General features: G+C 47.3%; 1 protein-coding gene across 1 annotated transcript; it reads right to left on the minus strand.

The window, feature by feature from the left end:
* Positions 1 to 650: 650 nt before the first annotated feature.
* Positions 651 to 14,416, minus strand: LOC306774216 (equilibrative nucleoside transporter 2-like; the record flags this gene model as incomplete). Its single annotated transcript, XM_079264207.1, has 11 exons — positions 14,369 to 14,416; positions 14,096 to 14,298; positions 13,482 to 13,621; positions 12,315 to 12,449; positions 10,982 to 11,079; positions 9,980 to 10,055; positions 7,491 to 7,648; positions 4,979 to 5,087; positions 4,305 to 4,390; positions 2,485 to 2,678; positions 651 to 762 (listed from the first exon to the last, which is right to left on the minus strand). Exons 2-11 carry the CDS (start codon positions 14,158 to 14,160, stop codon positions 651 to 653), a joined length of 1,173 nt encoding a protein of 390 aa, XP_079120333.1. The 5' UTR covers positions 14,161 to 14,298; positions 14,369 to 14,416.

Below are 14,416 nucleotides of genomic sequence, written 5' to 3' on the forward strand. Positions count from 1 at the left end.
ACTGTTGAAAAAAACCTTTAAATGCACCAGACAGAGGTTTGATGGAGGTCTGTTACCAGGTAACCGATTTTTATTTAAATAAAAACACAAACAAGGTAAAAAAAAAAGTACAAATCAGTCTGGCGCAGGATAAAAAAACATTCATAAAAAATTCATACAAAAAGTAGAAAAGTGTATAAAAACAAATAAATAAAAGGCAGACAGATGTGTATAAATACACAGAGGAGTGAGTCCGGTAAGTCAGAGCAGGCGAACTAATGACAGGAAGCAGAACACACAACGAAAACCTTCAAAATAAGAGCAGAAAAGCAGAACTAAACATACAAAACCACAAAAACCTAAATGTAAAAACAGACCAAAACATTCTGCCATAAAAAACACAATTCCTTAAAAATCCTTTGAAATCCATCAAATGAGAACAACGGGGGTGGGGGGGGCCTGTGGTGGACTGTTACCTGTCCAGGTGCACCCTGCACCCTTCATCCCAGTGCAAGTACGACACTGGCACCAGTCCCAGCAGCCTGTACTGGTCCCAGTCTGCCCCAGAGCCAACACAGACAGACAACCAGCATGACCAGTTCACCCAACACACACGCCTCATTTAAACACAACAGTACAAGCTGTTACCACATTTAGGCTGTCCCAGTCTGTCAGACCAGTTTTCCCAGTAGAAATGACAAACACGCTCCCAGAACCAGTCCCAGAGCCAGGAAGAAGGACATCAGAGAGCCGGCCGTCTCGCAGTCCTTCCGCTGCACCAACCTGGCAGACAGACCGCCGTTAATGTGACATGAAGCTGGACAGACTGGGCCCACCAGTCAAACCAGTTACACCGTTTCAGGCTTTGTTCACTGAAGTGAATATGATGCTAAATGTATCAGCAGGTGTGTGAAGGAGCTTTGAATATGCCTGAAAGACATGAAAAAAATCTAATGTTGTTTATTTTTTTTATTATCTTAAGATAATAATAATAATATATATATATGTATATATATATATATATATATATATATATATATATATATATATATATATATATATATATATATAATATAATATAATATAATATGATATAATATAATATAATATAATATAAAATAAGAGAGTGATTAATCACTTTCTCTTCAGTTTTACACAATATACTGGGAACTCAAACACAAGTCGGACGTGAATCGTCGTATAAATCTCTGATAGATAAAAATCAGCCCAGATGCAGGTTTTAAACTCTGAAACAGAGACTCTACTGTTGCACAAGAACAGCAACAGGAAATATGTCTGAAGCAATGTAAACAGTGGATGCAGAAAGTTTGGACCCTGGATGAGTGGAAAGTAAATTAATTGCACTCTTTGCGACTTGCTAATCACAACATTAATCGTCATAAATATCCGGGGTGGGCAAGTAGACATGAGGCCAAAATCTTTCTGACCAAGTGAAGGCCCAGAATAACAGCTAAAATCTGCTATTTCCTACTAAATCCTGTTTTATTTATTTTTAATTATATTTATAAATGACATTGAAATAGAAAATGTAAAAGATGTTATTAGTACACTGTGTGTGTTGTATTTATAACATGGTGTGGGCTCTACTGTCCTTTATTGTCCAGCAGTAGATGAGAAAGTGGGTCAGGGAGATGTGGGAATTGAACCTTACACCTGCCTGCTTTACCAGGTGAACTAAACACCTACATGAGCATTAAACTTTAACAAAACGGTTATTTTCCTCGTCTTCATTCTCACCATCAACATTTCTTTGCTGGTTTAGTCACCGTGTGCTGCTCTGCTGCGTTGCCTTTATGAACTGTGAAAACTTTCCTCCTTCAGTCCTGATCAGGAGGCCGAGAGGAGAAGCAGCAGCTAGCTTTAGGGTAAACTGTTGCATTTTTAACATCGTGGTAAATCTGTTAAATCCAGGATCAAGTTTAAAATTCTTCTCCTCACATATAAAGCTCTCCATGACCAAGCTCCATTGTACATAAAAGATCTTATAGTTCCATATATTCCAAATAGAGCACTTGGCTCTCAGACTGCAGGTTTACTGGTGGTTCCCAGAGTCTCAAAGAGTCCTATGGGAGGAAGGGCCTTTAGCCATCAGGCTCCTCTCTTATGGAACCAGCTCCCACCGTGGGTTCGGGAGGCAGACTCCCTCCACACCTTTAAGATGGAGCTGAAAACCTTCCTTTTCCATGATTCTTATAGTTAGGATATGAGCATCTCCTGAGTTGGAGTCTGCATGTACGGGACCCAACTGTCCAGGTTCTGCTCATTGCTCTGATAGTTATGGGTAGTCTGGCCAACCATTACAAAGTCCAAGGCTTTGTTCTGAATCAGAGTGCGGTTGGTGTTCATACTGCACGGAACGGATGGTATGATCCCTGGAAGTGGCCTTTGGACCACCGGGGTCGGGTTAAAGCGGACCAAACAGCAGCAGTGTAAACGTTTTCTTAGCGAAGAGAAAACATGGAGGACTTCCTGTTGACCACTTACTGTGGAGCGTAAGCCATGCAGAGACTCGCCAGGTACCCGTTGGAGAAAGCAAACAGAGCCATGATGGTGGCGAACCCGAAGTCGTGCTTAACGACGGTGATGGCCGAGTCCTGGATGTTGCAGATCATGAGCAGAGGGATGAAGATCAGACGAGAAAACACGGCGGCAGGAAACGTTCGGCTGTCTCGTGACGGCTGCAGAAACATCAGAAAGGTCACTCAGAAAACACAAGTTAGTCAGAGATTATTCACTGGAGTTCAGAAGGAATTATGTTGATGCTGATTCTGAATCAGTGCTGCAACTTTTCATAAAAAAATTTCATCCTACAATTTATAAAACCAGTAAATACAAAAAGAAAGAATCTACTAAAAAATGGGGTTCTTTCCTAAGCACCATGCTCCTGCATGTTTATACTCGTTTGCATGTAGACATGACTTCATATGGGTTCAAAATCACACGGATATGTTTAGGCCCTCACACATGTCACCTTAATGTTTACCTATGAAGGCCATTTCATGTATGAAGATGACATAAAAACAAACCCTGAAGCGGCTCTTAGACATGCAGGAGAAATGTTACCATAAACTCATACGGGACATTTATCACCGTATAAAAATCGGCAAAGAGGTAGATGACTGACACCCATCAAACTCCATGCGGTAAAAGTGAAGCCAGAAGCTGCAGTTCCCCCTTCATCCACCAGGGGCGTCATAACAGAGCAAATCCCCAAAGACTCCCATGTTAAAAAGACCAACTTCACAGCAGAAATAAACATGTTTACAGCAGAAATAAACATGTTTACAGCAGAAATAAACATGTTTACAGCAGGAATAAACATGTTTACAGCAGGAATAAACATGGTTACAGCAGGAATAAACATGTTTACAGCAGAAATAAACATGTTTACAGCAGGAATAAACATGTTTACAGCAGGAATAAACATGTTTACAGCAGAAATAAACATGTTTACAGCAGAAATAAACATGTTTACAGCAGGAATAAACATGTTTACAGCAGGAATAAACATGTTTACAGCAGAAATAAACATGTTTACAGCAGGAATAAACATGTTTACAGCAGGAATAAACATGGTTACAGCAGGAATAAACATGTTTACAGCAGAAATAAACATGTTTACAGCAGGAATAAACATGTTTACAGCAGGAATAAACATGTTTACAGCAGAAATAAACATGTTTACAGCCTGGTACAAAAATCCATTTTAGGTTTAATAGGTCAGGTTTAACTTCACGACAACTGTGGGGGGAGTGAATTTTTTTCTAATTCGCCCGTTTTAAAGTAATTTAATCTTAATATTCGGCATATTTAGGGGCGTGTCCTTTTGATTGACAGGTACCCGATCTCCCGCTGCAAGTCAGAAGAACGTAGAACAACTGCGGTTTTTAGCCGGTTAACAACGTGACTTAGCTTTAGCCCGCTTACCTCCGTTAGCTGGTTAGCTCCTGTTATCTCCGGGTTATCTCGGTTAGCTCTTAGCTACAGAAAACTCGGAGTTCGCTTGATGTCAATCATCCACCATGACGCTCACAGCCCCCCTCTCAGCTCCACCTCTTTGCCCATATTTGTATTTTCCGGGTGAGACGACACGCATGCCCCTGCCAAGATGGTGATGGTAGGAACCGCCCACCGAGCTTCAATTCAGCTCTTCAGAAACCTACGGGTGACGTCACGGAGGCTCCGCCCATCTTTTATATACAGTCTATAATTTCTACAGGGATCCATCTCGTTCAAAGAAAGAAAGTCTTTCAGTTCTCTTCATCCATTTCTGTTGGTTTCTAGAAGCGAAGCTGGAAACTTACCCACTGGATGAGAGACGGAGTCCCGCGGCCGACCAAATCCATGCCGTTAAAAATGATGTAGCAGCAAACACAGGTGAACACTTTGTCTGTGAGACAGAATGAAGCAAAGAGATAAAAATAAATCACTGAATCTCATCTGGAGTTTAAACACAAATTAAGTTATTTTTATTATTACGTTTGATCTGTAAAGTTTAAATTCACATAAAAAGTCATTAAAGAGAACTAAGATGTTTTCTGGATATTCTTCCCGCTTAAAGCTAAACATGCAAACTGCAGCGGCGGATAGAAACACAGAAAACGACTCTACAGCTCAAGTTAGATCTGGTTTTAAATGATCAACAGTCCACGTGATAAAACTCTATTTAAAGTCCACAAAAAATTACATTTCGTGCATAAAATTTCCACAACATAATAACACTGTGATCTAGTTTCCTTTTCATTGTGCTGGAAACTGAATTATCATGTAATACATCCCATGGAAGAACGTGTTTTTCTTTATTTTAAAACCTAAAATACAAATAAATTTTTAGTTCTTGATGACAGCAAATGTCCTCTAGTACATATTAATCCAAAGCAGTCTTTTTTCTTAACGTCTGTAGGAGTTTTATTAGTCTGATCTGAGGGTAAAACGGTTGCAGAAGCTTGGACCACAAGAGGACGTCGTCGTGTCTCACCCCATTCAGGACTCTCCGTGTAGATGGTTTTAACTCGGTTGGTGATGACAGGAAACACTGAGAGGGTTACAGCGAAGACGCAGGTCACGCAGAGAGCCATGAGCCAGATCTGACAGACAGAAAACACGCGCTGAGAGACGCCAGCGAGGCGGAGACGCAGTTCACACGGATGCAGCGACTAAAGGGCCAACATAATTATTTACATACAAACATTCCTGGTTATAAAAGATAAAAGTTGGGAAAAAAACAGAATGTCATGTTTTACAACTCTTCAGGTCGTATTTTAGTCCCAGTTTGTGAATCTGATCCAGCAACACGCCTGTAAAACGTTGGAACAAAAGGCTGGAAGAGGAACAACTGGAGGAACATTTCAGGACCAATCAGGTTGTCTGGCAGCAGGTCAGAAGCAGTTCGGGTGTAAAAGCAGCATTTCAGATGGAAAGATGGACAGAGATTCATCAATCTGGGACAAACCAGCTCTGAGAAGCCGTGCAACAATTTTAGAAAACTGCAAAGATCCCCATTTACAGTGTATAATATCATCAGAAGATTTAGGAGGAATCTCTGTACGCATGGCATGAGGCTGGATGCTGGTCATGTTCTGCATTATAACATGATTCTGTACTGGAAACCAGTGCATGGACTCAGGAAGCTTCCAGAAACCAGTGTGAACCCAGTTCAGGCTGAAACCCACACCTGCAGGTTAAAGCTCCATCATATGTGAAGAGGATCCAGAAACACGCCGTCTTCTCTGGACCAAAGCTCATTTAAAATGTTCTGAGTGGAAACCTGGATGAAGATGTGGAATAGTTTGTGGACAGCATGGACGGCGTGTCCTGCAGACTAAAGAGGAGAGGGAGCATCCAGCTTGTTATCAGCCTGCATCTCTGATGGGATGGGGTTGCATTAGTGCCGATGGCGTGGGCAGCTTCCACATCTGGGAAGCTCCATCAATGCTGAAACATCTGCTCCCATCCAGACAACGTCTCTTTCAGGGAAGACCTTCCACCATGCTGGACCACATCCTGATGGTGGAACAGGAGAACTGGTCCAACAGGACCACGCTGAACCACATCCTGATGGTGGAACAGGAGAACTGGTCCAGCAGGACCACATCCTGATGGTGGAACAGGAGAACTGGTCCAGCAGGACCACGCTGAACCACATCCTGATGGTGGAACAGGAGAACTGGTCCAGCAGGACCACGCTGAACCACATCCTGATGGTGGAACAGGAGAACTGGTCCAGCAGGACCACGCTGGACCACATCCTGGTGGTGGAACAGGAGAACTGGTCCAGCAGGACCACGCTGAACCACATCCTGATGGTGGAACAGGAGAACTGGTCCAGCAGGACCACGCTGAACCACATCCTGATGGTGGAACAGGAGAACTGATCCAGCAGGACCACGCTGAACCACATCCTGATGGTGGAACAGGAGAACTGGTCCAGCAGGACCACGCTGAACCACATCCTGATGGTGGAACAGGAGAACTGGTCCAGCAGGACCACGCTGGACCACATCCTGATGGTGGAACAGGAGAACTGGTCCAGCAGGACCACATCCTGATGGTGGAACAGGAGAACTGGTCCAGCAGGACCACACTGGACCACATCCTGATGGTGGAACAGGAGAACTGGTCCAGCAGGACCACGCTGAACCACATCCTGATGGTGGAACAGGAGAACTGGTCCAGCAGGACCACATCCTGATGGTGGAACAGGAGAACTGGTCCAGCAGGACCACACTGGACCACATCCTGATGGTGGAACAGGAGAACTGGTCCAGCAGGACCACACTGGACCACATCCTGATGGTGGAACAGGAGAACTGGTCCAGCAGGACCACACTGGACCACATCCTGATGGTGGAACAGGAGAACTGGTCCAGCAGGACCACGCTGGACCACATCCTGATGGTGGAACAGGAGAACTGGTCCAGCAGGACCACATCCTGATGGTGGAACAGGAGAACTGGTCCAGCAGGACCACACTGGACCACATCCTGATGGTGGAACAGGAGAACTGGTCCAGCAGGACCACGCCGGACCACATCCTGATGGTGGAACAGGAGAACTGGTCCAGCAGGACCACGCTGAACCACATCCTGATGGTGGAACAGGAGAACTGGTCCAGCAAGACCACGCTGAACCACATCCTGATGGTGGAACAGGAGAACTGGTCCAGCAGGACCACGCTGAACCACATCCTGATGGTGGAACAGGAGAACTGGTCTGCTGCAGTCCAGACCTTTCACCAGTACAAACATCTGGAGCATCATGGGAGCAGCTGGAATCCTGCATCAGGACCAGTAGACCAACTGGAATCCTGCATCAGGACCGGAACGGGACGACGTTCCACTCCTAAAACAGCTGCTCACCTCAGTTCCCAGATGTTTACAGACAGATGTTTGAATGTTTGAACGATGCTAAACGTCTTCCTGGAAAAACTTTTTATTTTTCATGACAGTTTTCTGCCAGTTCCACCTGAACATGTAAAAAGAGACATTTACCTTTCTGAAGACGGCCAGAACAGACGAGCGCTCCCGACTCTCCTCAGCCTCCAGGTCGACCTTACCGCCGGCCTCCAGGTCGACCTTACCGCCGGCCTCCAGGTCGACCTTACCGCCGGCCTCCAGGTCGACCTTACCGCTGCTCAACACTTTTTCACCTGCAGGAAACAAAAGGATGAAACTCCATCCTGCAGCTTCCTGTTAACGTTCAGGATCAGTCATGTGACCATGACAACGATTTGGTCCCAAAGTATAAAACACACTAACAGATGTTTTCACACCGTTATGGTCCATCCAGTCTGGAACACGCGGCTCCTATGAGGCTTCGCTTCCATGTGGCCGAAGCTGCCATCCAACCTGCCATCCAACCTGCCATCCCACCTACCATCCCACCTGCAATCCCACCTACCATCCCACCTACCATCCCACCTACCATCCCACCTGCCATCCAACCTGCCATCCAACCTGCCATCCCACCTACCATCCCACCTGCAATCCCACCTACCATCCCACCTACCATCCAACCTGCCATCCGACCTGCCATCCGACCTGCCATCCAACCTGCCATCCGACCTGCCATCCAACCTGCCATCCAACCTGCCATCCGACCTGCCATCCCACCTACCATCCGACCTGCCATCCCACCTGCCATCCGACCTGCCATCCCACCTACCATCCGACCTGCCATCCGACCTGCCATCCGACCTGCCATCCGACCTGCCATCCGACCTGCCATCCGACCTGCCATCCAACCTGCCATCCAACCTGCCATCCCACCTGCAATCCCACCTACCATCCAACCTGCCATCCGACCTGCCATCCAACCTGCCATCCCACCTACCATCCCACCTGCAATCCCACCTACCATCCAACCTGCCATCCGACCTGCCATCCCACCTGCCATCCCACCTGCCATCCCACCTGCCATCCGACCTGCCATCCGACCTGCCATCCGACCTGCCATCCGACCTGCCATCCCACCTACCATCCGACCTGCCATCCAACCTGCCATCCCACCTGCCATCTGACCTGCCATCCAACCTGCCATCCGACCTGCCATCCGACCTGCCATTCCACCTGCCATCCCACCTGCCATCCAACCTGCCATCCAACCTGCCATCCCACCTACCATCCGACCTGCCATCCAATCTGCCATCCGACCTGCCATCCGACCTGCCATCCGACCTGCCATCCAACCTGCCATCCGACCTGCCATCCAACCTGCCATCCAACCTGCCATCCAACCTGCCATCCCACCTGCCATCCGACCTGCCATCCGACCTGCCATCCGACCTGCCATCCCACCTGCCATCCCACCTGCCATCCGACCTGCCATCCCACCTACCATCCCACCTGCCATCCCACCTGCCATCCGACCTGCCATCCCACCTGCCATCCCACCTGCCATCCGACCTGCCATCCCACCTGCCATCCGACCTGCAATCCGACCTGCCATCCCACCTGCCATCCCACCTGCCATCCGACCTGCCATCCGACCTGCAATCCCACCTGCCATCCGACCTGCCATCCAACCTGCCATCCCACCTGCCATCCGACCTGCAATCCGACCTGCCATCCCACCTGCCATCCCACCTGCCATCCGACCTGCCATCCCACCTACCATCCGACCTGCCATCCCACCTGCCATCCCACCTGCCATCCCACCTGCCATCCCACCTGCCATCCGACCTGCAATCCGACCTTCCATCCCACCTGCCATCCGACCTGCCATCCGACCTGCCATCCCACCTGCCATCCCACCTGCCATCCGACCTGCCATCCGACCTGCCATCCCACCTGCCATCCCACCTGCCATCCCACCTGCCATCCGACCTGCCATCCGACCTGCCATCCGACCTGCCATCCCACCTGCCATCCGACCTGCCATCCGACCTGCCATCCGACCTGCCATCCGACCTGCCATCCCACCTGCCATCCGACCTGCCATCCGACCTGCCATCCGACCTGCCATCCGACCTGCCATCCGACCTGCCATCCGACCTGCCATCCGACCTGCCATCCGACCTGCCATCCGACCTGCCATCCGACCTGCCATCCGACCTGCCATCCCACCTGCCATCCGACCTGCCATCCCACCTGCCATCCGACCTGCCATCCCACCTGCCATCCGACCTGCCATCCCACCTGCCATCCGACCTGCCATCCAACCTGCCATCCCACCTACCATCCCACCTGCCATCCGACCTTCCATCCCACCTACCATCCCACCTGCCATCCGACCTGCCATCCGACCTGCCATCCCACCTGCCATCCCACCTGCCATCCGACCTGCCATCCGACCTTCCATCCCACCTACCATCCCACCTGCCATCCGACCTGCCATCCGACCTGCCATCCGACCTTCCATCCCACCTACCATCCCACCTGCCATCCGACCTGCCATCCGACCTGCCATCCGACCTTCCATCCCACCTACCATCCCACCTGCCATCCGACCTGCCGGCAGCAGGTCGATCAGAAGAACTGACCTGAAAAGCTGATCAGATCCTGAGACGTCTCCGCTTTGCTCCACTGGCTTCTGTTCAGGTAGAAACCAGCAAACTCCTGTTGAGGAGGGAGAGTCGGGTCAGAGCGGGGTCTGCGGAGGCAAACACGAGCGGGGGGGGGGGTTCTTGTAGATATATATATATATGTATAAAACATTTTTTTGCTCGTTATTTTTCTTGACGTCAACGAGGAAAAACCGACACAGCAGGCAGACCATCATTCTGCTGCTATAATGTCCAAGAAGATGAATAAAAAGATCAATAAAAACAATAAAAGTGACAAATTTATAATGGATTACTTTTATTTTTTGAAAAAAAAAATCGATTTGAAAATTGTGAAGCAAAAAAAATCCCGATCCCACCTCTATAAAAAGTCAAATCAGTTTAAAAACGTATATCAATAAAAACTTGGGGTGAGAGGCGGGAAGTCAGAAGGAGACCTGACGTGACCTCCACACCTTCAGATACTCAGTTGGAAAAAAATATGAAGAAAATGACAAGAGGAACATTAACGGAACGGAAATTTAACACTAAACCATATCAGGCGGCCGATACGGAGATTAAAATGTTGGTTTTCCGTCCCGTTTGTCTGAAATGTTGCTGTAAATATTCTGTCGCAGTTCATGGTAAACGTTTCAGCCGTCAGGAGACACAAGAAGACGATTAGAAACCTGCTCTATCATCAAAGAATCAGTAGTTTTAAAATGAATCATATAAAAATAAAAAAGAAGCATTTTTAACTGCAGAAGATGAGTTAGTCCACTAGGGGGCAGAAGACTTTCATGTTAAAACATAAACAGGAAGGTTTGGTTTAAAGCGTTTTTTTTAACTTCGTTCATACAATAAAATATGTTTTTATTTTACCACATTTTTCAGATTAAAATGCCCATATTTATACCATTTATTTACTAATTTATCTCGTTTGCATCAAGCTGTGAGGTCGCCACGCTGGCATCAGGTTTCAGATGTGTGTGTTCTCCTCACCAGGTGTGGCAGCAGCAGGTAACACAGCAGAATCCCCAGCGTGGCGACACACGGCGTGATGAAGTATCCCAGCGCAGCAGAGCTCGGATCCGGTTCACCTGCACACAAACCATGGCCTCGTTTCAGGTGAGATGCTTCAGCAACTTGGCGTTGCGTGGTTTGGTTTAGTCGTCTGACTCTGGTCTTCACCAAACCTCCTGGCGTCCGACACCCTTCCCACCCAGAGAGGACGCACCGGCGTGTTAATGTGTAATTACAGAAGAAGAAATCTTTGTCAGTATTTATCTTCCATGGCGGTTTGAAATTAGACCTCTGCTCAGGAGTCCACAGCGGGTCACCTCTTAGCAGACCCGGAAGCTTGATCCCGGGTCCTCCAGGCCAGAGTCCACCGGGGACGGCTGATTGACTCGATATGCATAACGAGTACTTCTGTGTTTTATGTTAACGTTACGTCTTTCAGACGGGTTAAGTTAGAGGATTTAGTTTCTATCTTCACATGTTGGCTGCTCTGACCTGGTGGCTCTGTCATATCTGTCAGACTGACCACGCCCCCTGTATTGGTTGACCACGCCTACGTGTCAGTTGACCACGCCCCTCGCATTGATTGGTTTCTCAGCTGCAGACCGGGACAGTGACACATGATGAGTGAAGAAGGGCCCAGGAAGCAGATAGGGTGTCATGAAGACGCCAACATGGATGAGGGAGCCTTCCTGCTCCTCCATCCAGCGCTGGTGGGGGCGGGGCCAACCTGGCAGATCTAAAGTCAGTCTGTTTGGCCACGCCCAGCTGTCACATGACGCTTCCGCTGCAGCTGACAGCGGAAACATGTCGAGGTAAAAGGAAATGTTGGACCATAACTTTATTCTGAAAGTCGTAATAAATCATGAAATATAATAAACTTTCTCTGCATCGTCTCTCATATAATCAGCTAAAAATGTACATTTTCATGACATTTTGGGTTAAATAGTGCTGATAAAATCAAAGAATAAATTTTAGCTCTATTTTTCTGCAGATTCCTTTAGAATTTGCTGTTTGTTTTTTTTAACTAAAAGTACATGTAAAGTACATAATACATAAATAAATTACATGTGAAGTACATAAAACATAAATAAAGTACAAGTACATAAAACATGAATAAAATACATGTAAAGTACATAATACATAAATAAAGTACTTGTAAATCTCAGTAACAGCTGATGAATCTGAACTCAGAAGCAACTTTAAGCAACAGGAAAAGAAACCGCAGCTTAATGTCGATGCATCCGTCATACTGCTGCGGTTTGATGAACCAGCTGCTGCTGGCGTGTGTGTGTGTGTGTGTGTGCGTGCTTACGCAGGATGGAGCAGAGCTGGGCGATGGCAGCGAAGATCCCGGCGAGACCCTGACCGCTCATGAAGAGCGTGCTGTAGCGAGGAGGAAACATGCCGACCACGCCGAAGAGGCTGCCCTGCAGCACTGCACCGAACACTGCAAACACACAGCCAGACATCACCTCCTCATTTCATCTGACGAGCTGCAGCGACACGATGACTGATGCAAACCACCCAAATCCTACATCATCATCATCATCTGGAGCTCGTCCCAGCTCTTACAAACTGTTGGACTAAATAATGGAGTTAAAAAAGACTTGATTGGATTTGATTGGATCTGCAAGGCGACCATCCTCCAATAATTATTTTATGATGGGAGCGAAACTCTGGAGTCGATACGTCAATATCAGCCAGTTAAAATATCAGATTTGATACTCTGATGATGCAAAACATGTCATTTACTTTAATTTCTGAGTTTAAGTCAATAAAACTGCATGCAAAGCCCAGCAGGGTGTTTCTTCTGTCACATGATGATGGCAGCCAATCAGAGCCGGTGACGTCATGATGATGGCAGCCAATCAGAGCCGGTGACGTCATGATGATGGCAGCCAATCAGAGCCGGTGACGTCATGATGATGGCAGCCAATCAGAGCCGGTGACGTCATGATGATGGCAGCCAATCAGAGCCGGTGACGTCATGATGATGGCAGCCAATCAGAGCCGGTGATGTCATGATGATGGCAGCCAATCAGAGCTGGTGATGTCATGATGATGGCAGCCAATCAGAGCCGGTGACGTCATGATGATGGCAGCCAATCAGAGCCGGTGACGTCATGATGATGGCAGCCAATCAGAGCCGGTGATGTCATGATGATGGCAGCCAATCAGAGCCGGTGATGTCATGATGATGGCAGCCAATCAGAGCCAGTGACGTCATGATGATGGCAGCCAATCAGAGCTGGTGATGTCATGACGATGATGATACTCTTATTGATGTTTTAAAGTTACTGCTTTAAATTTGATTCATCATATTATGTTTACATCATGTATTTTTTATTTTTTTAGGTTTTTATTTTTAAGCTTCAGTTTGGGATGCGTTTCAGTCAGAATCGAGCCGTAAACAGGACGACAAAATGGCGAAAACAGCCCTGAAACGGAGACTTTTCCGCTTCCCGTTGTGTCAACTCACTGTTGATGAACCAAATGGTTGCCATGGTGACTGAAAAGAAGGTCTGCGGCTGCATGGGGACCTGGACCAGGCCAGCCGTGAGGGAGAAGAGGATGAAGATGACGACCATGCTGAAGGTGACGCGGAAATGTTCCTTCACCCTGTAAGACAGCAGCATCTTCATCATGGTTTGCTAGCTAGTGATCATCATCATCATCATCAGTAAAGATTTGTTATGAATGTGTGCAGAAGCTCTGAAATGTCAAAGTACATGACAAATATAAGATTTAGTCATTATTAAATAAAGCATATCAGATTTAATCTTATTTCACCTTAAATCTTCATAATTCTCATTTCTATCCCATAAAAATGACTTTTTATATGAATAAATGACTTTTTATTTATATTGTTCTGTCTGGTTATTCTGACTTTGAAGGTGATAATTACGAGACTTTGTTTCTGGTGGCTGGAGAGACTCTCCTGCAGGGATTTAATCATTTACATTTAAATAAACAGATTCATAAATTCCAGGTGGGATGAAAGTTTTTGCTCAGAAACTCGATGAATCGTTGATTTATTGGAAATAAAAACGTCTTAGTTTCACACATCTGCTAACAAAAGAAGCCAAAAGTCACCTCTGATAGAGGAAGGAGTTGAGCAGCGTGAACATGAGCAGCGGCAGCTGCGACAGCAAAGCCATGCAGCTGTCAAACTTATAGTCTGCCGCGGTGCCGTGGTGCGCGGTGGCGTGGTGCGCGGTGCCGTGGTGCGCGGTGGCGTGGTGCACGGTGCCGTGGTGCACGGTGCCGTTCCCCGCTGACAGACGCTCGTTGAAATACTGGAAGAAAGAAAAATGGCGTCATTTACCACCGCAGCAGGCAGGAAGAGTCATGGAACGGCAGGGATACCTGCGAGGCCGTGATGAGGAAGTTCCAGGGCAGCAGAGTCTGAAGCCC

Source organism: Telmatherina bonti (assembly GCF_933228915.1).
Source record: "Telmatherina bonti genome assembly, chromosome: 3".
Lineage (NCBI taxonomy): Eukaryota > Metazoa > Chordata > Actinopteri > Atheriniformes > Telmatherinidae > Telmatherina > Telmatherina bonti.